Source organism: Ciconia boyciana, chromosome 5, assembly GCF_034638445.1.
Source record: "Ciconia boyciana chromosome 5, ASM3463844v1, whole genome shotgun sequence".
In the NCBI taxonomy this organism is placed as follows: domain Eukaryota; kingdom Metazoa; phylum Chordata; class Aves; order Ciconiiformes; family Ciconiidae; genus Ciconia; species Ciconia boyciana.
Window position 1 is genome coordinate 6,858,948 of NC_132938.1, and position 27,939 is coordinate 6,886,886.

Consider the following 27,939-nt stretch of genomic DNA (forward strand, 5'->3'; position numbering starts at 1 on the left):
CCAAACCCTGTTAAGAGAAAATGTATGCCTATCAGGCCCTACCTATATTTAATTATGAAAACCTCAGAGTATTATTCACTTTTCCCTGTGCAAGCACTTTCTCTAGTTACCAGAAGCATATCAGGCAGTAGAAGGAGACAACCTGCATCACCTCAAAGGGCAAACTGGATAGCTGTAACAACCAAAATGCAGGCATGTTCCACAAACGCCCAGCACAATATCCCATTACTGTAAGCACGTAAGCATTCTATATTAAACTGCTAGCATCATCTGTCGGTGGAGCTTCAAAACTGCAAGCAATTATTTTTAAGTAAACATACAAACAGCTAAGGAAAAGAATTGCAATTATCTGGTTAAAACAGATGAATTTTTGAATTAACTATGGATCTATAATATGCACTATTTGAAAGGGAACACAGGACCACTTTGTATTAAAAACATTCTAATATCTAAGTTGAATTTGTACCCTATTGCCATTTAATAACTGTGCCATTTTTGTACTCTAAGCAATTGCATTAGAGGCACTACCAACACGCACTGGTGTTCACACCAATGTCAAAATACCATCAGTGTAACAGAGAAAGAGATGCAGCAATTGCACTTCAGGGTGGTTTTGGGGGGTTTTGTTATTATTGGTTTTTTTAAATACTTCATATGCCATTTCATATAAATGCAAAGCATTAAGCAATTCCACTCAGAAGAAAAGATTAAAAGCAATTTCAGCAAGACTAGGAAACCTACATGGAAAATAATATCCTCACCCGTTTATTGTTGATTTTACCACTTGGTAACGCAGCTGTTTTGAACTCAGTGTGAATACAATTTAAGTTTTGCAGAAAAAAAAAATCACACACCTGTATTTTTCACATGTATCAAACACATTTAAAGTTTAAAATTTGTGTGCCTTGACTTGCTCCTCTTAATGTCTCTTTAGGGATGTCCATTGTCACCGATCCGATAGAGTCCAACGCAGTCTCTCAAGTCAGGTGACATACAAATTCAAAGGTGTAGATTTCTCAAAGACGGTCTTCTCTGTAGTGCATTGTGCTAGTGCATTCAACCAGTGTGTCAGTATTCAACCATATAAGCTTGGGGTTTGTTTTTTTTTTTTTTTAACTACACAATACAGAAATATAATTTTACATGTAGCTTCGCATGCCTTATGGCTGCTTGCCCTACTATAGGACAGTGCAATAAATACAAATATATGCACACTAGAAAAGATTTAACTGCCATGATCTACATCTTGTTTATGAGTACAAATTTACCTATTCAACAATATGACAAATTTAGCAGAAAAAGTGGCAATGGCAGTAATAGTCTACTACAAAAACAAGGCTAGAAGCAAAGTGTTCTCAAGCTACAGAAAACTTGCTACCTCCTAATATATGATGTAGGGCCCAGTTCTGCCAAGTGCAGAGTCATGATCAGTAGATTGCATCAGAACATGCTTTTCCCCCATTTAACAATGAATACTTCTACAATTTATTTGGTTTTGATAACTGTTTATAAATAGCACACTATAATGACTATTAAACTATACAGCAACATGACATTTATAGCCTAATCCTGAATACAAAGTTCAAAGAACATGACTACAAAGGCCAGAGAGCAAATGTCATCGACTAAAAGCATTTCCACTTCAGAATTTATTGAATGTTCTCTTACACAAACACTTCTCGATTGTGAAACCAAAAGGAACAGGATTTCCTATTCCCTCTCTGCTCCAGTAGTAATTTAGCCACACATCACCCTTATAAATTAGTGATGGATTTTAACAGGTAGCCCCTTGGGGCTATATATTTTATATACTTTATATATATGCACATTTACTTTGAATTCTATGTAAAAGTTGAAAAAATGTTTGAAAGAAAAACTCAGAATATATCACAGCTTTTTCAGCGAAAAAAATACAAATTAGTTTTATAACCACTATTCAATTTATCAAACTTTTTTTTCTGAAGTATTTACCTTTAATTATGTACACATTACAGGAAATAAAACTTTTTCCACAAACATTCTCTAAGGTGACAGTTATCAATAGAATGATAGAATAATAGCAGGAAGAATATTAAACAAATGAGGGTGATCAAGTTCTGCTTTTAAAAAGTCACCATATAATTAAGTACAAAAACCTGCATTGAATGACAACTGCTGGTGTAGTAACTTGATCAGGTATGGAGACCAAGAGTATAGTAAAGCCCTATGGTAATAATATTTCTGTAGCATTTCCACTTGGTATGTATATACTAAATGTTGGCAAAGTTTCTGTAGCATTAGCTTATACAAACATAGGAGTCCTCAGTCTGCTGCATAAAATGGAACAAGTGTGTTTTAATTCTCCTGAAATGCACCTGAAATCCAGAGTGTCACTTACAAACTGCATAATGAAACTTTTCTTCAGAAAAATATCTGTTTGGCATCTCCAGGGCTCTGTTCCATCGGACAATAGGGGCATTTTAATCTGGGGACAAAAGCAACGTGTTAGAATCGCGGCAACATGTGACAACTGAGCATTAAGCTTTTTCATCTGTTACAAAGGTATTGAGCTTGCAGTGATATTCCTTCCTCTTTTTCCCCTGTAGCATGAAACAATGTACTCTTAACCCATAATGCTTTACTTGGCTCCATTAAAAGTCAGCTTTAGCTTAGAGAGACCTTGTCACACTTTTTCTTCTATATTCTTTCTCACCTTTCACCCACACACCCCAAATTACTAAACACCAAGAAATTACTCTTCATGATTAATCTATTATTTCTACTTCTGGATTAGTTTTTTGCATTTTAGTCATTTTAAATAGGCTGGTAGCTTTCACTTTGACTTCCTCAGCATCCAGGGCTTTTTACTCTCTGGTTTGCAAAATGCTGTGATTTTACAACCCACTTAGATCAGCTCCTGCAGGCTATGACTAAAGAGGTCAGCCTGGCCTCCCTGCTGAGCTTCCCACTGATACAATTCCACCTGCTTACAGTATTTCTTCTAGCATTGATCCATTTTTCCCCATCTCTAAGTTTGGGCCTTTGATCCTCCCCGAGTTAATATTGCCAGAGCTGTGCTGTCACTAAAGCTGATCAATGAAAGCATCACAAATGAATGATCAGGGACAGGAATAGTGTAGCAGCAAGTTTACTAGCTTAAAATGGCTAAAGTCACCCATGAAGGAATACCTTTAGGCTTTTCTAGCAGGGCAAAGAACGCAAGCATCACTCAACATTTTCATTTATAGCATCACTTATTTTCACACTGGATTTCGCAAAACAACTTATGGCTCTAAATTAAGCTGACAGCCTCCACGGAAGCTGCATATATTCAATCCAAATTACCACTGGTTCTTCCTCAAGAAAATCTGTATAGCTCTCTCCCTCCCGCTTCCTCCTTCCCAAAAGCCTGTAGGCACCCCACTGGTATCTAAGGAGGAGTATTTCCACAGCGATAATTCAACTACCTACTCAATTACCAAGCTGTATTTCCCCAGAGGTTTGATTTTATTTTTAAGGGATGTTTCATGCATTACTAACCTTGCTCCCAACAAAAAACTGTGTGTAAAAGCCTCCATTTTGAATTTAAGACAACACAACGGTACTTACAACTTGGAAAATTACTCTGTTCATTGCATTCCTTCATGTAATCTCACTTTCTACATTAGAGGGTTTATTACGCTTTTCTCCAGCATGTCAGCCTGGCTTATCTGGTTTCTAAGTCATTCTCTAAGATTAACAAGCTTCCACCAATTATGTAATTATGAACTCAGTTTTCCCAAAACACAGTATTCTATTCTTAAGATTTGTCCTTGCCTATATGTTGCTTGAAATAAAAGAATGGTACTTACTTGCTGCCATTAAACATTTTATTCAAAGCATCTCTTGATATAATATGACCACAGACTAATTTCATAGGTGGATTATTATCTGTTGTTTGCTGACGAAGAATGGGACAGGCAAATATTGAATGATACCAGCACTTTTTACCGAGGTCCACTTCAATCTGTGAAAGAAATTAACATAATTTATCTTGGGAAAATACATTTCCAGACAATTATCCCTTTTAGGTCATGGCCCTTACTTAACCGATTTCACAATTCAGCTGTGAAGACAGCAAAATCCATTGTGTGGATGCCTGACAATTTCCCAGCCAAAAATACTTAATTGTGATCTTAAAATGGTGATTTATGTTGCTTCTTCCCATCCCAACAAAGCAGAGTATTCTGCCAAAGGACAAGTGCATATTTTAGTGCAGATCTATGCCCTGGCAGGAAAACTGAGCTGATGACCCAACAAGACTTTCTGTATTTCCTAGGCAGTGATTTCCAAAGTGGTTTAGATGATAGATCTCATTTGGGGGGGGGAAGAAAAGAGAAAAGTCCTTGGATTGATTGATTATGTTAATGTTCTACAGCTTCTTGAAAGACTCTCCCAACACCTACAGGTCATGTCAATAATGAAGTGTATCAGAATAATTTATTTTCAGTATCCACAAAGACGACACTGGTACAGCACAGCTCTTGCCATCAGGACCAAATAATTTCAGAAAGTGACATCTCACAGAGAAGAATGGGTCTGTGACTTCAGGAATCGATTGAGAACTATAAAAAAAAAAAAATCACAGCTTCCGTACCTGAAGCTCCCGGCTCTGACCAGTCCTCAGTACTGACAAGTTTAACCTTCAACAAAATCTGACAATATAACGTTTTCACACTACTTAATCTCTGTCTTTGCACAATGAAAATAAGGCTTCCCATCCCCATTCTGCCTTAGCAGTAAACACTAGAGACCCTTAAGTTTAGAATATGCAAGGAGGCATATAAATACTATTAACTGATCTGCATCTGACAGCAATCTTTTCCCAGATGCTCCCTAGCTAATCATTCCTGTCTGGATGGCAGGGCATGAATCTGTCACACTTTGAGGTTATGCTCTCAGTGTTACAGAAAACAGCTGGGAGAAACTCAATGCACATACTTACACTATAAATGAATCTCTTACAGCTACAATCAAAGAGGCTAACTCAGTTCATGCCCAGTTTGCACAAAATAGGTTTTCTTTCCAAATCAGGAGCAGGCCACTGGAGAGCTGCACACACCTGGTAAGAGCTATAAAGGGAAACTGGGGTTTCACAACAACTGGACTTCATTTCAACTGATACAAATGAGTTGTGCTGAAAGCATAATGCACTGGATCCCAATTTAGTTCTTGTGTCCCCAGATGTAGCACTAATTCTTTCATCTCTCATCTGCCTGATAAAGAGTTAGTGCAAAGCAGCTCATGGACAGAGCTCAAGCATAGCTAGGGGAAGTTAATGTTTCTCAGTGGGATGCATTTCTTTTCCAGTTATATAGAAACATCTCATACATTCAGTGTAAGGCTAAGTGGAAGGTGAGAGCATCTGTTTTGTTACGGTCATTCGATCAAAGACCTTTTTGAATGCAACGGGGATAACAAGTAAATGGGGGAGCAACAAATAAAACAGAGAAATATAAACCTGACAGACAAATGTAACGGAGACAATAACAAGAAACAACCTTGTCAGTCACACTAATTGATAGGTCATCAAGAAACTGCAACCAAACCTGGTCTTTGCAACAGATACGAATGCAAACCTGAGGGTCTTGGAGGAGAGGGGGTTAGCAGAACTATACAAACTGCAGGAGGAATGTGCAGGGGAAGGGGACTGGGGAGGAACGGCCAGAAAGGGGTATAAAAGTGGCCACAAGGGCCACGCCAGTATTTGAGGGTCTGCAAACATGCATTTGCTTGTGAATCTAGAGTGGTGCGTGTGTGCTTTCACCAGTCAATTTTAATCTTTACCAGCCAAAGAGAAGGAAGGGATCTTGGCTGTCTATACTTATGTTTTATGCAAGTCCTGTATGTGGGTGCTGTTGAAGGCAGTGCCTTGCCTGTGGCAGCCTGCGTAGCCAGTCATATCGGTGTCCTTTGTGTGTGTGCGTGGGTGGGTGGGTGTCTGCGATTCATGCTTAGCTTCACTACTGGTTGAACCTACAAACGGGAAACCATCAGCCACATCCATCAGCCTGGGACGAGACTCTGCTGTACAGAGACCTTGGGAAGTCCCAAGCCCAGGAGCTGCTGGAGGTGGTGGCCATGTGTAACATCCCTTAATATTCAGCACAGAAGAAACCTGAAAACAGCATTCAACATTAGAAGTCTGCCCTGCGATAGCTTAGCATCAACTCACCGGTAGTTCATCCTTCTGGTTCCAAACACCTGTGCACTGCCTTTGTTCAATAACTGCCTTGATATTAATTAGAGCTGGTAATGCTACACAACCTGCTGAAAAACTGCAGAAAAAGGAAATGTTAACATACAGTGCCTGTTAGGAAACCCACATTTTTTGTATTTCTACTTTAAAGGTTCACTGGGACACAAGTGTGTTGTACTACTTCATTCAGTTACTGTCTGTACTTCTAAGCTCCCTTCAAGTATGACAAGCAAGAGTTTTGGGGCAGGTTATTAGTTACCCTGCATCTCAGGCTAGGGCCCTCATGTACTACATTCTGGACTGAAAACAACAGTTAATCCCTGCTCTGAGTCTTATAATGAATTGATTTTCTATACCACCTACTTCGATTTTCAGCTGTACAGGAGGAAGACATCATGTTAGCTTATATAGGTAGTTGCTCTCAACTATGGAAGAGTACATGCAGCCTAAGAGTTTCCACGTAACCCACACGTACACACAACCCATAATCCTTTAATTATATGTAATTACCATGTAAAGAAACATGTCTTTCCACCTTCACCTTAAATCAAGAAAACAAATGTAGAAAAAAACATTGGAAGGCAAGTGAAGGAAGGAAACCACAGCCTGTAACACAAATGGCAGTATACAACTGACCAAAGTCAGTGTCCCAACCATTCAGCCTGCTCTGACAGTTACCCATTAACAGAACTTACCACATTATTTTGAAATATTTCACTATGTTACAAAATAAAGTATGACACTGAGTTTCCACAAATTAACAGATGTTTTGATGGATTTAAGTCTAATGACAGTACTATAGGCCTGGAAATCAGCAGCAACACAAACAGGATTTGACCTTGGTATCAGCCTGCTCTGTTTCTCTGGCAGATTATTTTACTATTTGGGCAAGTTTTATTGTCTACAGAAGTCACAACCTTCCTTTCCACTCTGCCCTTCCAGATACTTGTTTTTATGTTTCTGCAGGAACATTCTGACTAGTTTACTTGGGAGGGATGTGCCTGAAACGTATGGATCTCTTGCCTAAGCTTTAAAAAAAAAAAAAATCATATCCTAGACAAATAGTATCTGTAGAAATAAAAGCATTAGTGCTTTAACAGTTCTGTATGAAAACATCTCTGGAAGACCCCTTTAAGAGTATAACTCCTCAAGTAAATAGTAAATTCAAATGGTGTCCTGTAATCCTTCAAGACCCCGATGACCTCCTTTGTACAGCAAGAGTTTTCCCACTGACCCCACGCAGTAACTCAGACCATGACGCCTGTACAGGATTAGATACACGCTGGAGAAACCCATCAGCCTTAAAAAAAAGTGACTGCTACCCATGTTCTAGAAAGCAATATATTTTATAGCAGGGATTTAACTTCAAGCTGGTTTAATTTCTACAGGATTTGCAGCACTCAAAGATCACACCACTTTAGGACAGTCTTGTTTATGACAAGAGTATCGATACCACCTATACAGTAAATGCATTTCAGTGCAACTGATTTCACACCAGGCGCAAAGAAAGCGTCCAACCAGTCCAAACATCGATAACAGGGATTTTCCACTTCACCAAAAATCTCTTGGCCATTTGTGCTGAAAACCATATTATGGCATCAGTGCATGAGCAATTAAAATGCAAAGGACTGCTGTTAATTTGACTAAAACAGGAAAAAGAGGAAAACTAAAAACCAGAGATAGAAGTTTTAGAAATCTATAAAACCCTCAAACTTAAATTCGTAGCTTTTATTGTAGAAAGACAATTAATCTGAAAGTGCTCCTTTTGTTGCTTCTGTTGTATCTTGTGACAAGAGGTGCAAACAGGAGAAGCAGAAGGCTTGACAATTTTAAGAGCTCTAAACTAAGCACAGACCTCTAATAACAGTAACATGTAAACAGTAAAAAAAAAAAGCCAAAACAAATAATAAAAAAGGTAGTGAAGCTTCTGCTAAGTACCAAATCTAGCCTAGAAAGGTATATATAATTTATTTTCTATTTAATGTCTGAAATGAAAATGAGAACATTGGGCAAGTATTGGGGAGAAAATGAGAACATTGGGGAACTGGAATCCAAAGGCTAAATAGCAGCTAATCTGTTTTATCTTCAGAGAAGCTAGAAGGAGATTAGGTTGGTTTCTCTTCACATTTCCAACAGCCTCCTACAGATTTGCATTTTGTCAGATTAGCTACTGAGCTTGAAAGCACCTCCTTCTTCTTTGCAAATGAGGTCCAGCAAATCATTTGGAAATTTTAGCAGCTGAAATCACAACATGTCCTTAGAAGAATGCTTAAGAGTTAAGACAGGTAAAGTAATGTGTGGATTAAAAACCAAGATCATCAAGTGCTGACAGAATCATGGCCGGAGTTTTGGGTTTTTTGCAGTTAAACAGCAGGGACAGTTTTCACACATTTTCTGTGGGAATAATTGGCTGATTGCCATCCTCATCTTTCAGACTGATGTCTAAACTACGGAAGCCAAATTCCATCCATAAATGCTTCCTCTTGAGCTGCAAAGGTGCAGGGCAAAGCACAGTACACAGGAACCTCTGATTTCTAATCTCTGCAAATCTTGTTAGAGCTAATTGTAACCATACTCTTTATTTAATACAAGCTAGATAAGACTACTTCTCAAAAGCCATTTCTTTTGTCCTGAATAAGAAATAGAAACCAAAACACTATGTACCTGGTCTTAAAAGCAAGTGAAAACCAGCATACCTAACACTGAGAGGTGATTCAACTGAGAGACCCAGAAGAGCACAGGCATCTCTTGTAAAGATGTCACAGATGTCCGCCCACTGGTTTGCATCTAATAGATGAACGTACGGAGAGTTCTCTATACCTTGCCGCAGGTATACCAGGCTGCCCATCAAAACCTGAATATCTGTGAGACACCAGGAACGGTTAGTTATTTTATACTACAATTAAAAGCTAGCGTCTACAGTTTTAGCTTTCGCATGGAGAACAGGCAGATACACCAAATCAGTAATACACATCCTCACCTCTACAAAATGCAATTACAGCCTTCACAGAACAGAAGTCTACAGCTACAAGAGCACCAGTCCACTATGGATAGACCAGGGGGTCATCTGTCCTTCTACAAGCATGGCATGCTGCCTATTAATTTGATTCAAAGAGGTTTACCTTTTTTGTAAGCTTTCTGACACACACAGTACCCTAAAAATTAGGCTTTACTGGATTCCGTGTGAGACGGTTCACTTAACTCACATACTCCCCATTTTTCAAAAGTTTCATTTCTCTTTGTATTACCCCACGCAGCAGAAAATAGCAGATGACTATTCCAAGAACACTTCTGTGCATTTTTAACACTTTACCCTGGCAGCAGGCCTATTCTAGATGTAATCTACATATTATTTAAAGAGTCAAAAACCTTAAATTTAAGCAAATGTGCAGACATATTAAAATATAATTTTGTGCCCTCTTTAAAAAAAAAAAGCGTTAATTCAAACTGTAAGGATTCAGGTTATACATGTTACATACAAAAATAAGAAGCCTCTAACAAAACAAAAATAATGGAGTAAAACATGTTTGGAACATGATTTATATTTTACTACAAGGTGCCACATCCAAATGCTTTAAATCCCCTTAATGTGACCGAAAACTTACCTTTCTGATGATTTAGGGCGAACGGCTGGAAGTTTTTCGCATACTGAAGTGCTTCTCTTTGATTTGCTGTTCCACCCATCAATAAACTAATGAAATATAATCTGTGTAGTTTAAATTCCAACGAACTATTCTGTGCCATAAGCATTTCTCTGTTGGATACCGCCCACCTAGAAGAAACGAGGAGGTACAATGGGACACGACACGAGAGTAATTGTCAGCCTACACCATATAAAATTATTACAATTATCAAACACCTATTTCAAGGAGAATATGACTGTTCCCTGAACTTCTATGAGTTTATACGGAGCACAGAAAATGGCAAGATTCTTTACAAGTGACAGAGATACACGGGGCACACAACATATGAACAATGGTACTTCTGGCGCTGCTGTACAGGTTAACCTCTGCAAAATTCAACACTCACTGCCAGGAAGGCAAGACTGAAATTAGGCACACTATAAGGTAGAAAGAGCTAAAATCTACTGTATTTTGATTAATACCACTCCATCACTGAATCTTAACAATTGAAGATAGTCTTCAGCTGCATGCTGAAGAAGTTTGACCAAGCCTTTCAAGAACATATTTTCTAATTTCCTCATTCCCCAAACATTTTCTCTAAGCCACCATGTTTATATGCGTGTGTATGTTGCCTTGGAGAGGGGAAGTACATCTATGGGGGCTTCAAAAATAGACATTAACAAGACCTTACAATGGGGGATAGGAGGAAGGGAAATCAGTTTAAATATCATAGAATCATTTAGGTTGTACTTTACCCTGCTTAAACTTTGCTTTCTGTGTTATTTTCAACTTGGGCAATAAAAATATTTCTCATTTTCTGGGTCTCATTCACCATGACAACACTAATGTTTAGCTCCCAAATAACGTGAAAGAATTCCTATAACATGCACAATTAAAATGAACTGGAATTTTAAAGCACTTCATAAAAAGTTACTTTATTATTTAGATTTTATCCACCCCTCTCTTTTTTTTGTGTTTTGTTTTTTTTTTTTTAATTCAATTTAGTGAGAGATTGGATTGATTTAGGCCTCAAGAACTTCAAGTTTCAATGTTCTTCAGTACATCTGTTTCTCATTAGTGTTAATTAGTTATACTATTTTCACTGTGGGGGCCCCATTAAGCAAAGAGCTTTTCACTTTTCAGCAAGGAAGTGAGGTAGTCCCTGTTCCTTAAAAAGAAGGGGTATGAGAGGCTTCTGTTCTTTTCAACCAATACTAAAATAAGAAAATTAAGCATTCTTACAGTACTGGTAAAGCCTTTGATGCAAGTTAGCCTTCTGCATTAAGATGTAGCGTTAATGAACAAGTATCTACTTTCAATTTGTTGTGGTGACAGTGTCAGGAGTCTGACTTTACTGGCGAGGCTTTGTAATGACATCAGTAACCTTTCAGTAGGAAAGAGTGAAAACTGTAGCCTTTGAACTAAGAACAAGCTCTACTGTCCCTAATTTCAAGCAGTTTCAGATAAGCAGCCTCAGAAGACTGTCAACACTGTAATCTCCACCAGGAGGGTGACTAACCATGGGCTGGTTTTTTTTTTGATTGGTTTTTGGTTTGGTGGGGAGGGGGGTTGTGGGGTTTTTGTTTTTTTTTTTTGTTGGGGTTTTTTTGTTTGGTTGGTTGAGTTTTTTTGTGATCAGTGTCCACAGTTTAAACCAGGTATAGTGGGAATAAAGCTCACTCCCGACTAAGAAAACAAGAGCCTGAAGTTAACAACCATAGACCAATAAGCAGCTGAAAGACAAAAACTATTATCAATAAACAGTAAGACTAGTATCAGGCCACAGTCCCATCAATGAGATATTAATCTGTATTGCATCAAAAGGAAGGCATCAAAAGAACCTCCATCATCTCCCTGCCAATATTCACAACCACATGACACAGTACTTCATCTTGCTGAGATCAAGTCTGTTTTTCCAAATTAGCTTTTAGGCAGGCTTTCCATTTTTAGCTCTTTGAGTGGCAGCACAGATTTGTATTGGAAGAGAGCAGCCACAGAAGCAAGGCCTGAGGTGTTTGGTCTAGGACATGCTGTTCCTATTTCTAATGGAAAGACAAAAAAACAGTAAGTGAGGTTTAAAAACATTCAACCCACATACTCTCTACCATGGTCCAAAATCACTAGTAATCACAACACCTGTCTTCCTACCTCCTCTCAAAACAATACTTTCAGCGTGTTTTCACTTCTGAGACTCAAATCCATCTGAATTTTTTAAAGTTGACAGTATACTATTCAAACCACAAGTACACAGAGCTCTCTTCTAGATCCCACATGGGATTTAGTTAAAATGAATTTCACAAAGTCTAGCAAAGATTAAATTAAGTTTAAACCATACCCCAAAGGTCCCAGCAAATACCAGGACCTGGCCGCCTTGCTGCTTTACAGACATAAGAGAAGACAGTATCTCTTCCCCAGGAGATTACAGTAAAAAGCTTTGAACCTGCAAGTCATTCCCACCAGACCTTCACATGCAGACCCACCTGGGCTCAGAAGGGCCAGAATCTACCCAGAAAGAACCTATGGATTTCCCTCCCCCATCACCAAATTACAATGCGAAAAGTCATTGGAAATTAATGGGATCCTGCGGAGGTACAGAGATGACAGGGCTTAGGGTGCAGGGCCACACTGGACATCTACAAAGTCAAGTTGCACACCCCACAAAAAAAGAAAAATGTTATGGCCAGTCGTACTAAATTTAATTCTGAAGTGTAGTACTTGTAAGTGTTAGAATTTGTATTAGTAAGAAAATCTGAAAAAACTACAATTATGGTCTTTTTTTTTTTTTCAAATCAGATACAAATACTAAGTTCTCTCTATCACCACAGCAGGGCTTTGAAAGCCTTTTCGAAAAGTCCTTAATCTGACAACTCCCTTTCCATGGCAGTGACCAGGAACCAACTCGTGTTTGCTTTGTTTCCAACACTGAGTTAAGCCGAGCACCAACTGCAGAGCACTGGCAGAGCCAGAGAGACTGGTTATTGTTTTCATCCCAACCTTCTGCAATTTTGCATAGGTAAACCCTGCTGTACTGCCCTTCCTGGTTCATGATACTGTAATTAATTCTCCTTGTGTAACACTCGCTTTCTGCTTCAACACCACTGTCAGCAGCCTAGCCCTAGAACAGGCCAATTTGGGACTGCTTTTATGCACCCCTGAAGCTGTATTTACTGATGCCAATTTTAGCCATTTATTAGCATTTTGCCCAAAGAGCACAATGCCACCCCTCCAAGCTCCTCTCACATAGAGGCTCTGCCTCCAGGAGCAGTTTCCATCCCTCCTCCTAAACACCCACGTCTGCTGGGAAATAATATGGGAAATGCATTCACTAGCATCAGCAGTTCTGTGGAATAACCAGGCATTTAAGACATCAGTTACCTCCTAAACTGTATAGTTTTCTCACATTTTGATCGTCCTCACTAACAACCATGTTTTTTACATAAGCATCACTATAAACAAGGACCCTCTGTGCCCAGCAGCAGGCAAAGAGAAGCAGATAGCTTTTGCACTGAAGAGTTTAAACAGAATAAACATTATGAACAGAAATGAGGCAGGGTGGGGGAGGGAGACCAGCATACAAACTGTGCTGACAATACACCCTATTCTCTGTTCATTCAGCTGTCTTTGGAATAAGAGTTCCCTTGAAGAAGGACCATGCCTTCTCCTTTGTTTGAAAAATATTTAACACATTGCAGGAACTACAAGATACGACTTAAGTAGCAACAAGTAAGGCATAAGACCTAGCAAACTGGAGCTAAAATGAATTTAGTGACTTCAAGTGGATGGACACAACAGCAAGCTACTGTTCCTCAAAGAGTATCCTTCACAACAGCTATGGTACTATTTGAACTACAAGAAATACTTGCTGTACCTGACAGTAAATCCTGTTTCAGTTGTAACACCAGGCATTTCAGTGTTGCTTCCCTTCAATTAGCCAATTCAATAGCAATAAGCCACCTGAGCTTTCCACCTGTGTAACTATATTCAAAGACCAACTATTTAGGTGAAACTTTGCATGACCCAGAGGCATAAATCCAAGATTTAGTTTCTGAACACCACGGTTTGAATATCAGAGCATCCCTGCATTTAGTTTAGATGCCAATGACCTGCGAATTGACATACCCATGTTGGATCATGTTAAAGGGAAAAGAAAATGGTTGTTGATATGAAAAAGTATTTAACTGAATAATGCAAAAAAGGTATTTTAAATGTATGAATTATACTCTGGAATGCAACAGAAATTTTTAATTTGCTTTGTTTCATTGTTTCTACTTTTAAAAGGTCACTTCAAAGCTATTTTTTTTACTTACTTTTGAGACCAACCTAAGCTTACCAAAGCTGTCACAACCTAAAACCACCAACACCACAAAATCAAAAAACCATACAACAACAACAAAAAAACCCAGAAACATAGGTTGAGGGTTTGTTTGGGGTTTTCTTGTTTTTAAAATAAAAGCTGTTCTGAAATGGTACAGCACAGTTACATATCCACTACTGGAAAGCAAAACAGTAGCCCACGAGACATTTCATTACATTTCCCTCTTCACTGTCACTTTTAGCACCAGCTTACATGTCTAGTGGTTGTAAAGTCAAGAAAGTCAAGGTCAAGAAAACATCCTGGACTAAGGTTGACTGATAGACCTCAGATATTCCCAGACTTTGTTTTCATCTGAGCGTTCAGCATTACCCTCTGACTTCTATGAACAGAATTGTTTTGTTCAGAAGAAATCTCACTAACAGATCTCACTCTCAGTCCAGGCTCCCAGCTCACCTTCCGCAAAGATGTTTCCTGCTGAGGAAAGGGACACACCTCTAACCCAGCGTTAATCAGCACCTACCTGGCAGCCACAGCCTGCAAAGTACACACCTATCCTTTCACCCCCTCTTCCCACCCTGTGGTCCCTTATCTGGAAAGGGAGAGTGACTTGAGGAAAAGGGAGAACTTTCATCCCGAGCCAAGTTCTGCTCACCCCAAGGGCTCGGTGAAGCTGAAAAGACTTGGTGATACCCAACACCTTTAATAAGTCCTGGTATCCTTCATAATTGACCCTTTTGAAATAAGGTTCACTAATGATTCACTATAAGGCTAAATACCATCATGGCAGACAACTGTTTCTCTAAGTGATGTTTCTCTCCAAAACCTGAAATCAGCATCACAAACGATTCAAGTTAATCCTTAATCTAAGAAAGAGACCCTTACTTAACTACTGCCCATGGGGAGGGACACAGAGGGGACAAAAGGAGAAGGCAGGGATTCACTCAGTAACTAGACCTCTCAAAAGACAAATGGAGACACATCAAAATATACTAAAGACAATATTTAAAGTGAAAAACTAAGGATTTCTTAAAAGCATTAAAAAAAAAGGGAGAAAAAACCTAGTAGACTCACTCTAACGCAGGTCTCAGAACTCTAACTTTTAACGCTTCCAATATTCGATTCAACTCCACAAAAGGTTCTTTTTGACTTTGATCTATTGATAGACCAGATTCCTGAAAAAACAAAGGCAGTTTTTAGCTGAAGCATAAGAAAACATGGGATTAAGCTGCTGTTTTTCTGACAGTTTAAATATTCATCTGGAACATTAACTTTCAAATAAGGATGCAAATCCAAAGCATTTTTTTCCATGGGTGATAACATTCAAGATCCACACTTATTGTTACCTGACAAAGTTCCTCGGCTACATCCAACATCCCCTGCCTGAAGAAGTGCTCCACCATCACCTCGTTGAGGATTCGCTGGCTGTCAGCCTGCCAGCACCCATCTATCCCCACGCTGCTGATGTCGGAGTCAAAATTCTGAAATGTACAAATTAACAGTTAATAGGCTGGAACAAATCGCCCCATGTAATTTTTCTTCAATTATGCAGGACACCTATGTCTCCACCCTGATGCTTTCTGCCTATTACCCAGCTGGCCCTCAATTACCTCCTGTTCAAAGTGAAATACATCTGTCAGCTGCTTCATTATCTCCTGTGTACAGAAGAAGAAATCCTTTGGCTTGCTTGTTTCAAGTCTGAATATTATCCACTACAAGGAATTACACTGACAAATTACAAGTCTAGCTAGCAAATCAGAAATCCAGTTAACTAATAAAGGGTTTTCCAGACCACGATGCATTTTTGAAGGAAGTATCTGCAGAAAAGGTTTTTTCCATATGTGAAAACTGAAAATGCATAGAGAACAGAAAACAAAATTGCCTACACTAGAATCAAAATAGCATTATCAATGCATCACTGTCACTACAGCACACCAAATTAGAAGTAAAAGCTTAAACTCAAGAATTTTTTACATAGCTGGGAAGGTAGGCAATGCTGAAAAAAGAAAATGTCACTTCTCCCCACCCCCAAATGGCAAAGACATTCAAACCTCTGAAGACCTCAACATCACAGCAACAGCATCAGCTTTGAAGATCTGAGAGATCTTTTACAGGTCTAACCCCGATGATCATACTGCCGTGTATTTTTAGGCCAGTGGCCTACGGACATATTCCAGGAATACATAAAAATATTGTCACGGTGACTCTTTAGTGACACTTGGCACTGCTTGGCACTGTGCCTCTTGGCAGCAGGAGAGCAATGTTTATTCTTATCCAAGATATAAAACAGGATTTTAACTGCTAACATGTTTTATGATTGGGACAGGCAGGTTAATTTGAATAAAAATCCTCACCCACTACCTAAAACAAACCTCTTGCAAAAGAAACAGTCTAGAAGTCAGTGCATTGCTTGCTGCCTGACCTGGTGGCCTGGTAACTACGGTTCTCTTCCAGGAAGGAAATTCAGAAATCAGTTTGGTGAAAATAGCAGTGCTTCAGCTACAGCTCTGTGACAATCAACAGTCCTGCACAATATGGAAACACCTACCTAGCACAAACGCACACCTCCGTCAAAGCAGGCAGAGCAAACAACGGAGTTGGTACGAGCTATCTGTCAACCACGTATTATCGGTTCCCCATCAGCCAGCACAATGCTAGAGTGGCAGGTTAGCCCATACCTGACCTGCTCTAAGGTTTGCCAGCGCAAAGCTGGATAACGAACTTCAGAACAAATCTGAGCAGGTGACATGGGTTTACGTTAGATCAGCACTTTGTATCCCAGGGACCTGCAGCAGGAACCCAGAGAGTCATACATTGCTTTGTCAAAACACACACCAGGCAACAGACATTTGCAGAGCGACACTGCCAAAAGCATCCAGGAGCCTACTATTAACCTGTTTCAGAAGTTAAAATTGAGTTGGAAGGAGATTCTTAAATTAAAAAAAGTAGAGAACATCATGGCAGTTTCAAACTTTCAGACCAAGGGGTCACTTTTACCTTGCACAAGTCTCTCTTGCACAGTTATGCCTCACTGCTTTTTCCTTAGGAGGTATCAAATACCTAACCACAATTCAGATGTCAGCCTCCAAGACTGAAACTGCTGTTTTTATAGGTTGGCTGGAGAGGACCGGAGTGGCATGCAGTGATTAGCTATAGTAAAGACAGATGCACGGTGGCATCTCCCATACAGAGGGGATCAGCCCTTCAGAGGCAGCCTTACCAACAGTGAGCATGTCCACGTCTTAAATGCAAGGGGGAAGTTAAAGGCAGCACAGTAGCATAAATCTGCAAAGCTTCTCATCCTCCTTCCAGTACTCTCCACAGCTCAGCTTCACACTGTGTCTTCCTTTTATTCACCACTTATTAATTTCCTTCATCGGCCACCTCCACATCTCCTTTGATGCTGCTCTGTGTCATCATGAGAAGGGGGCAGCCTTCTCATCCCCGCACACGTGGCTTCAAAACCACCACCCCCTTCAGGTCTCTTAGCAAACTTTCAGTAAAACATTAACCTTAGGCTAGCAAATAGTCTCTTCCATCTTTCAGAGATGGTGGAGTAAGACGAGCATTTAAATTATTGCCATTGATTCAAGCCTCACATTTAACAATATTTTCACTTGAGTGTCTTAACCTGTAAGTTCCTTGTCATACTGCTCATCTTTAAGCTGTATCTTGAAAAAGTTTAAGCATCTTGAAGACTAAATAATACTGTTCTTATTTGTGGTAACCCTTTAAGGTTCACCACCACTGCTGATCCTGGTATCTCTGTCCAAACACTGCAGGTAACATAAATCCACCAACAATGCATTAGAGAAATACCAGAGGCAAGAACACACAAGCTTGCTTTTGTTACTTAGGTTTGGGGGGGTGTGGGGGGGTAGGAATCATCACTAATCTAAAAATAATCGACTAAGATTATTTTTCATGCAATTTCAAGTCCTACTGAATGTATAATCCCGTAAGAAGAAACTGTATTCTTCTGGGCAGTTACCAACCGTTAGAGCTGGACCTATGCCTTAAACATCGCGACATCCTTCTCATTGCGTGGGGGCGGGGTGGTAAAGCCACTTACCTCAGTTCCTTCACAAAAATCCACATTTTGTTCTGAAACAAACCTATGAGCCTTGAGAACCTTTTCAAAACCCCATCCTAAATTAGGGTTTTTTAAATTCCATAAAAGATGCTAACAATATTAACCTAGATGTTCTGTAGATTCAAGTCACATCATACAACCGAAGGATCGCGCTTTTTTTCTCCCCCTCATCCATTCTCCAATCAACCCAGTCTTGACCAGGTTCTCATTTCAATAACATCTTTTTTTTTTTTAAACAATTTCTGAGGTATTTATTATATGTGGGATTCTACAGCTCTGCCTCCAGTGGGTCCTGAGGAGCTTCAAGAACTGACTGTGCATATTACAGTGAGTGACTGTCACATGTCAGAACAAATTACTGCTTGCCTTTGGCTTACATATTTCATAACTGTCATGCATGCATGATACGCTGGTGACTACACATCTCAGTTTTGTTTTCTAAATGCTAACAGTATGCTAACTGATAGCATGTGGGGTTTAATAAGATTTCAAAAGTTGAAATAAATTCCATAAGTTACAAACTCCAGAAAGGTTATTTTATGCTTTTCAGGTTTTAAGCTCAGAAGAGTGTCAGTTAATATTCCTGAGAAACAAGCCTTTTTTTAAGAGCCTAACTAGTAAGCCTAGGGCTAAAAAGTAGAATATTATGTGCTAAATACACCAATGATACAATGTAAAGTACATTACTGATAGTTGCTGAAGTGTGAGGACTTCAAGACACACGCACACACACACAAGATGGACCACTTTAACCAACATACAACCTTCCAAGTTATTAGTAACAACATGATATGAAGAAGGATGATGATTAAGGACAGGCTTATTCCTCGGTTTCTCAGTTGAGATTACTTTGTGCATTCCTCCCTTCTTCTGAATTCTGACCCAAAATACAAATAAAATACATTTGTTTACCTTGTCTGTTCAGTTTGTTGGCTAATAAGATAAAGCTTGACTTGCAAAGATTCTGTATTTATCTAGCCATATTCTTCCCAGCAACATAATTAAATGATGTTCAGTAAAGGTTTTTTGTTTGTTTGTATACAAATTTTTACATGACACAAACACTAACTTAGGTAAAAGTTTACCTTCCCAAAACAAAGATTGGATTAAAATGTTGGTCCTTTAAAAACAGGCTTAAAATTCATGGAAAAAAAATGGAAGGAGCTCCCATTTACGCCACTTACTTTCCTGAATGAAGGCATTTAACCACTATTCAGACAGATTGCCGCTAGAGGGAAAACATTCACTAGCCCCATCAAACATGTTCTGAGATGAATTCAAATCATTCCAGAAGAGTGATTGATTTACAGGGAGACTGATGAGTGAGCTACCTGATAACAACTTGCTGAATAACAGTGACATGATGAGTTCTGGAAGCAGAACAAATTCTAGTACAACAAAAAAAACTGGATGCAAACATTTCCTTCCAAAGAAAATGCTCTTTGGAAGAATGGGTAGCCCTTCACGGATCAGAAACATGTAATCCATGTAGAACTACTATGAAAAAAGGTCTACTTATTAGATAAACTTTCCAGGAACTGCTAACTAAAAAGCAACACACCAAGTTTTGGCATTTCAGACTTTGGCATGGTTCATATTTGATGCCAAATTTGAACTTCATTTTTCAAATGCTTAGGAGCTTCTGTTCTCAGAGTGAACTCTGCAGGCAGACACATCTAGGTCCCATCCAAGTTCATAAGCAATGACTACACTAACTTAAAAACCAGCCAGACTAAACTTTACATATAGGTATAACCCTGCCTCAACACTGGAAAAGAGAAATTTAACCTGGAATTTGCCATGAGCTGATAATTCAGCAAGTTCTTTCAAGCTTGTTAAGTAGGAAGTTTGTTGATTCTACATGTAACAACAGCTGTCATTTGGATGCATCACATGAAATTGGTACCAATATTAGCATGTTTCCCAATCTCAAATCAGGCAATAAAATAATGAGTTACATTTATCTGTGCCTGAGCATATACAGCTAGGAAGACTATAAGCAGCGTCCTAGAGATGTGAATCCATCTATAAAATAAATGAGGAAAAATGCTGGAATGAGGATTTACATGTGACAGAAACAAAACTCAAATATCACAAATCAAGGCAAGGGCTGTGCTTCTTTAAATTCTAACGAGCATTTTATTTAGAAAGCAGTAGTATTTTGCCCAGAATGTGTTGAGAATCAATTCACTACGTGAATTACACTTAATTACTTCTACTGGTTTAAGCTTAAGTATATTATGGGGAAGGAACGGGGGGAGGGCAATTTCAATAGGTTATGGGACTCAGATGCCAACACAGACTTCGCTGGCAGGTTTCAAGCATATTTTCCAGCAGCTTAGGGAAATCACATTAAGTACGTACAGAAGACTTCCTTCAAATGTCACTGTCCAGGGAAGCATTAAATTCCACCTGGATTTAAACATTACACGTTTTCATCTGACAAAGAGGCCAAGACTTCAGGGTACATTTTAAAGTAGTTCCCTTAAGATACTACAGTCAGGGAAAACTAATAAAATTAAAACTACTTGCATTAAAAAAAAAAAGCCAAAGTTCATATTTAAGGAGACAATCCTAACTGATGCTCTGAACTTCATAAAAACACGTCCTTCATTACAAGCAGAACTGGGGACTCATGCAGTTCCCACTGCTTCTAGTCTTTTGATGTAAACACCACAGACACTAAGCAAGACCAAAAAGCCAGAGAAATGAACACACTGAATACAGCAAGTTGAGCTCATTTCTGCACACCTCACTGAAACAGCCCTTCTGACACTCAACAGGCACAGAGCACATTATTGGTAGCCTTTCTACTATTTTACAAGACCACACACTTGATATTTAATAAATGTTTTTATTTACAGCTATCCTTTTTCAAATAAAAACAGTAGGCAAACTTAAAACAGCAGGACAGAAACAACACTGGAAAAACTATGCACTTGACAACTGAAACAGCAATTTGGAGATTAGACTCACGTCTAAGCTTTATTAAGCTCTCAAGTGTTGTTTTCTTTGGCTTCTAAGAAATATTATCACCAATTTCCACTGAATATTCACACCCTCTATACATGACCTAGGGCTGCTCTATCTCAGTACTTAAATGAAAAAGGTATAGCAAAACTTTAAAGCTTATTTGTACAAGGTCCACTTGCTAAAGCAGAATAGGAAAATTTCAAACTTGGGAAAAGATTACATAGATTTATTTCAGGCTTCAAGCCAATAATAAGGATGGAATTTTACTCTAGTTAATTGGTTTAGATACACCAGCAAGGATTAGAGACAGATGCGTCCTTAAGCTTTGGATAACGGTGACGCTTGGATTAAAGCTATTAATACAAAGTCTGAGCTCTCCATGACAGTCAACCATAGATATAAGGAAAAATGTAACAGTTGCACAGACATTCTGACAATAATGCAGCGTTATGTACTTTGTCCCTTCATTGCACTACTGTTAAATTATACTTTAACAGATATTCATTACTAACAAAAGTTTAGATGAGATTCCCAAAGGATGAATGAGTACTCTGTAATGCTGCAAATGTCTTTGTCCAGATGAAGAGACTCACTTACTAGTGCCTTCCTTAGTAAGATTATAAAGTGCACCTCAAACCAAATGTTAAGACCCTATCAACATAAGCATGTTCCGATATGAAAATACCACACAAGAATGTCCAAAAAAGCAAGTACAATACTCCTTGCCTACAGAACTACTTTATACAAAAGAACACACAGACTGAGAAAAGCATGACCTGAAATTATACATATGGCATCACTTACCACAAAAATGAGTTTTAGTACCATTTCAAAGAACTGTTAATAATATCTACCTACAAAAATATATTCAGATCCCAGTTATTCTTGAACCTGGAATTCATATAAGAGTGTCTCAAAGAAACATCAAAGATAAGTTGCACTACCTTATTATTTGTTACGGCATAGACACAGATACTACAAAGAGTTTAATCCACTTTGCTCGCTTTAAGAATGCTGCGTGTTATCAAATTAAGCCCTAAGAACCAAAACCACACCTGAAATATGTACAAAATGTTTTTCTTTAAAAAATTGTTTTTAAGCTGCCTTCTAGAACAGAAGGCCGCTTCCGAGTCATTTGCTACTAAAAATTAACTACAAATTATATATAAAAAATACAGTATTTCTTATTGAGACCGATATTGCAGCAAACGTTTTGCTAAACTGATATAACACATACTAAGTTTAGTAATATCTATAAGGCATGTTCTCTCAGAGATTAAGAGATTTGAGCTGCCCCAAAAGAAATATTCTGTATACAATGAGTTCTGAAAGCAAGTACTATACACCCCATCGTCTTGCCTCTGCCCCAAGCCTATGTTTCTGCAGCTGACAGGAAGATTTAATTAATTGTAGTATAAATCCAAATTTTGTAAAGCAGAGTACATATCACAGAATATATGTGATAATACAATCAAACCACAATACAAATACCTTATCAATGGCTTTTCCAACCCGGGATACGCTGCTGTGAATGTCTTTATGATCGGAGGCCAGTTTTTGAACAGTGTCTTTTATTCTTTTACAACACTGTGTCATAACAAGTGAAATTGTCCCCGACAAGTCTCCATCTTGATCTAGACAAAAGAGAGGAAAATTACTAACTTAGTTACAAATAAATAGTAACATTAAATCTCTCAATATGCAACAACATAAGGACAAGAAATGGTATTAAAAGAAAGAAACACAGTCTAGAGAGTCTTTGCAAAGCAAGATCAGTTTAAATGAAGATGTACAGGACACAGCTCACCCATGGAATTAGGAATCCAGGCAGGTGCGCAACAATACTGAACAAGTGCAACAGTTTAAAAAATTAATGTAACCATCTCATGTGTCTCAGTCACAGTAGATTAATAAACACATCTCAAAGAAACACCCCAATCCACAAATCTCACAGGATATAACAGGAAGCTAGTGAACCCACTGCAGGATCAGTTTTCTTTTAGACAGTTTCCTGAAGAGACGTCAGAACGTCATGTTTAACTTCGACAAGGTGCAAACAGAATTTGGATTAACGAGGGCCCAATTCATTCTTGCTTCGCAAACTACCCTCTTATATCAGACCCTCTTTGCATTTGAGCTGTATGAAACTTTTGCTTCCTGACTTGTGGAAACAGCTCTAAACATTTCAGCCAACCAGTCTTGAATTCTCCTCGACAGACGAGAAACAGCCCATAAAGGACCTGACTGTGAACATCAGATCCACTCTTTCTCGTTGCAAGATCTACAGTCTAGGAACTGTGACATTTTTAAACCCACGTCCAACCAACAGGTGCAATGCTGTATGAGGCATTCTGTGAACAAAATAATAAATACCAACGGTTTACAAGCCCCTGACCACATCACCACACTTAACAGTTTAACCCTTCGTGCCTCGACTCAAACATCACTCAGTAGCTTTAGTCGGAAAAAAAATTTACTTTTTTTTTGTGCTTTACTCCAGTCCTTTCTTCCAGCTTTTGATTTCAAAATACAAGGTGAATCTCTTTTCCAGTCTTACCTCTAAAGGTCTCTCCTTCCTCAAAGTTCATTCTACATGAAGAATTTTTCCTTTAAGGACACAAACTTAGCAGCCTTCAACTGCATGGGAAGGCTAATTTAAGTGGGAGAGCAGCCCAGAAATGCTTCCCTAACATTCCGAATCCAAACCCTTCATGTGAAAAAATAAAATGGCCAAAAATATCTCTTTAGAAGAAAGATTTTAAAAGCAACCACGTTTTCCATAAAGTTTCTTCCTTTCTCATTTCGTATTTTAACACGCCTTTGGTTTCAGCAGCACTTTAGAGTCCAGTTTCTGGTATTTCATGGAGACCAAAACACAGGCGCATCCAGCTGCTGCTGCAGGACCGGCAACCCGAGAACAACAGAAAGAAACTCTTAACTCTTACAGTGTACCTTTAACAATATGCCTCAGAAAGAGCAAAGGAAATCCAGAAAAAAGGTGTAATCATAGGGCTTAGGTAATAATTTACCAGCCACTTATTCTAGGTACCTTCCTTTATGCATCCTAACTCTCAACCCTGCTGCCGACGTCAACAGCAAAAACAACTTTCTGTTGTCACACATGAAAACTAGTTCATCTCTAGAAAAGTAAATAGCTCCTGTTCATCCCCACAAGCCCCAGCTCAGGAAGCTTTAATAGCATTTTTGTAACAGCTATAGCTTTTAAGAAAATAAAAAAAGCTTTAACTTTTTTTCTCCCTCCAGTCCCATGAAGCTAATGATCACCTCCCAGGCAAATGGCTAATAGGGCTCTCTATTTTTCCTAGTGAATGAGTGAGGAGTAACAGGACTGAAACTGCCTCTTCTGTGCATGTTTGCTAACTTGACTCTATGCACCCCAAATTAAAAACGAAAGCTTCACTCAACATAAAGTTCACCTCCTAAAATTATTTCAAGAATAATCATTATTTCTTGGTTGCTATTTAATTTTTACGATAAACATACAAAATCACATGAAAGCTCTTAAATAACTCTCTCGTGACTTTTGCCAAGACAAAATGATCAGCCAAAGATTATGCAACAAGCAAAATGGAAATACTCATACTCCAATAAACAGAGAGGTTAAAATACACTCTCTTAATAGCCATTTTTTGCAAGCCATTAAGCTAAAACCCAAACAACTCACATTCATAACTGTTTTTACCCCAAGCAAATAAGTGAATTACTGGCCCCTAACATTGTAGCAGAAACCAACTACAGCAAAGCAATGAAAATGTCTACACAGGAAAAGCCATCAGAGCCTTAAGAGAAAAGATTTCCCCCCTGCACCCATCTCTTTCACCTTTAATTAAACTATGAGCTACTTCTAATAAATCAGCAGAAGAAAGCCTGCAGACAGTCGTAACAGTAGTTCAGCATTCACAGAACACTACAGACCAACAGCTTCTCTCTGTATTGTGTACATACAGTCACAATTTAAAAAAAAATACATTAGCGAGCAGACACTAGGCACAGAGTAGAGTCCAAAGCCAAGTTTACTCAGCCAGATGCATTTATACCATCCAGGAACACACAACCCAAGTAGCCAATCCAGGAGGTGAGATCTATCAGGGGAAGAGAGAAGAAAACCAAACTTTGTCTTCCTATTCACAGGCCTTAGCATAGGGCTGTTCTGTACTTAGGCTTTAATATGAAAAGAGCTCAAGAAATTTTAAGAGACTGTGTGAGTGGGGAAAAGAAAACCAGTTTAGAGGTTGAAGCAACTTCTAACAGTTTCTTTTTCTCCACCCACTTCCTTTTTACATTCACTGCTTATTTAAGATCTTTTCATAGATCTTTGCTCTCAGATCTTGCCCTACATCATTAATTTCTTCTTCAGCAGTGAGGGTTTTCTCTTCCTTTTCTCCTTTTAAATTACATATGCAAGCATATTTCTGCAGTTCAGAGCCCTGAATTACAGCGCTCCACATATGGAACTCCGGCTGCTTCCACTTCCATCAATTTTCAAAAATACTCAGGATACAGTATATAAAAGCTGCAAATACCTGTTCTCATTAGAAAGTTATAAATAACATGTTAAAGAAAAAATAAGAATTTTGCCTCCTATGAAGCCAGCTTACCCTCAGATGCCAAAATTGAACACAGTCCCCAGATGTTTGAGAGTGGACTAATAACATATTGGCTTCATTCTAGAGTACTTACTGCAAGAAAGTTCAATTTGGGATGCACTCTGCTGGGACAGCATCACCACTTATTGGGTAAGTGCTGAAAACATGTCCAGGGCCTTCACAGGACAGTCCTAAAGATTCTTAATCCAAGTTTCGATGGAAAACCCCACAAGGACCCTGAAGGAACTGCACACTGGAACCTTTTAATTTTATTATGAAGAGACTAAAAGCTCTGGACCTGCAACAGGATTCTCACAGACAAATCTTTACAGCCCCACAGAGTCCTATGAAGATCAATACAAGCGTAAGGGTCACGCCACGCAACTTTCCGGGCAAGGTCAGCATCTCAGTTTGTGAAGACACGCATTTTATCAACTGTCCTCAATGCACAAGCCCAAACTGTTTCAAACAGTGCAAAATGCATTTGTTGAAACAGAGTTCAAAACAATACCAAAAAGACCAGAAGTTATTTCATCCCAAACAAGTGCCTCAGAACCAGAGTTCCACGTTTGCTCTCTACGGAAAATGCTGGGTACACACAGCAGCTCTAATACACTCGTGTTTATGTTCCTGGAATTATACGCACTTGTAAGTGAGCTTTGCACCCGTATTTGTACGGGACTACAGCAAACACATTTTTCTCTGAACCAAACAAAAGCCGATTCCGCAAAACACTGAAATAGCACAGTTTGCTCTCAAGTTTGGGCTCAGGAGCCTGCAAGTTCCCATTTTTAATCCCTGAGCCATCATTCGCTTCCTGCATGGCCTTGGGTAAATCACTTCAGCTGTCTCACCGTCCCCTCCCACTCCATCAACAAACACAGCATTACCTCCATCTCAGGGATTTCGCAAGGTTTAAATGTCTCGTGTTTATAGCGCGCTTTGGCCATCTAGCCTGCCTGCGCAAGGGCTCAACATCAGCTGTAAAATACAGACAACACTTCGGAGGCCATGTTTACTTCCTGATAAAGAGTGGCTTTACCCTAAACACTTCCAAGCCACATCAAAAGAAAACAACTTAGTGACTTAGGAGAAAAAGAAAAAAAAAAGACAAAAAATAAGAGGGGGGGGAAAAGAAAACAGGGCAGCCCTGCTGTTTATTTCCCCTGGGGGTGACTAACCCCATTGTAACTCAACATAAAGGCGCAGGAGGTACGGACACGCTGACCAGGGTCACGCCATGCCTGCTGATCAGGAACAAACACTCCCCTTCAGCAGCGCACAGAAGGCAGGCGAGGCCCGATACCTGTTCCTACCTTTAACTTTTCCCTGTCAGAAACGCACACAAAGCTCCGACTCCAGGGGGGTAAGGGGGGCAGGCCTCCAGCTCAGCCCGGCCCAGCAGACAGACCTCAGCCCGGCCCAGCAGACAGACCTCCCCCGGGGCCGGCCACAAGCGGGGCAGGAGCCCCCCGGGAGCGGGGAGCGCTGCTCAGCCCCGAGGCTGGAGGGGGGGGGGGGTGTCTCTCCGGAGGGGCCCCCCAGCCCACAAAGGCCCAAAGTTTTGGGCCTTTTAACCCCGGAGGAAGGAGCCGGGCCCCGTCTCCCCAGGGAAGAGATAGGAGGGGAACGGGGAGGGGGGGGTCTCCACGTACTCTCGGTCTGGAGGATCTCCCGGCGCAGCCCGCCCGCGTACTGGATGAGCTCTTCCAGGCTGCGCTCGCAGAGCTGCCCGTAGCCCGAGAACTTCTGCAGCACCTTCTCCAGCTCCCGCTCCACCGTCACGCACTGGTCCATAGCGGCCGGCACCGGGCCGCGCTCCTCCTCCTCCTCCTCCTCCTCCGCCGCCGGGCCCCCCTCTCTGCTCGGGCCCCCCTGCCTGCCCTCGCCGCCCTCCGCCAGCACCGTCCCGCCGGCGCGGCCCAGCTCGGCGCGCCGCTCGCTGCCAACTTCCCCGTCTCCTCAGGCTGCGGCAGTTGTGCGCAGGCAGCGCCGCGGGCAGGCGGGGACCTCAGCGACGCTCGGCACAGGCAGCGCCGCAGACACCTCGGCCGAGGACCTCGCCGCAGCCCGCGAAGGGCGGGGCAGCAATTATAACTCAGGCAGCGCGGCGG

At 40.0% G+C, this 27,939-nt stretch overlaps 1 protein-coding gene across 2 annotated transcripts; it reads right to left on the reverse strand.

Annotated features, from left to right (window-relative positions):
* RMND5A (required for meiotic nuclear division 5 homolog A) lies at positions 1–27,865 on the reverse strand. Of its 2 annotated transcripts, XM_072862307.1 has the most exons (10): positions 27,481–27,865; positions 22,710–22,852; positions 15,499–15,633; positions 15,227–15,327; positions 9,823–9,989; positions 8,914–9,079; positions 6,194–6,296; positions 3,831–3,985; positions 2,378–2,464; positions 1–1,047 (listed from the first exon to the last, which is right to left on the reverse strand). In XM_072862307.1, exons 1-9 carry the CDS (start codon positions 27,620–27,622, stop codon positions 2,401–2,403), a joined length of 1,176 nt encoding a protein of 391 aa, XP_072718408.1. In that variant the 5' UTR covers positions 27,623–27,865; the 3' UTR covers positions 1–1,047; positions 2,378–2,400. The 2 variants fall into 2 exon arrangements, with proteins under 2 accessions (XP_072718408.1, XP_072718407.1); XM_072862306.1 differs by lacking the exon at positions 1–1,047 and having other exon boundaries at positions 1,619–2,464; positions 27,481–27,863.
* Positions 27,866–27,939: the final 74 nt, after the last annotated feature.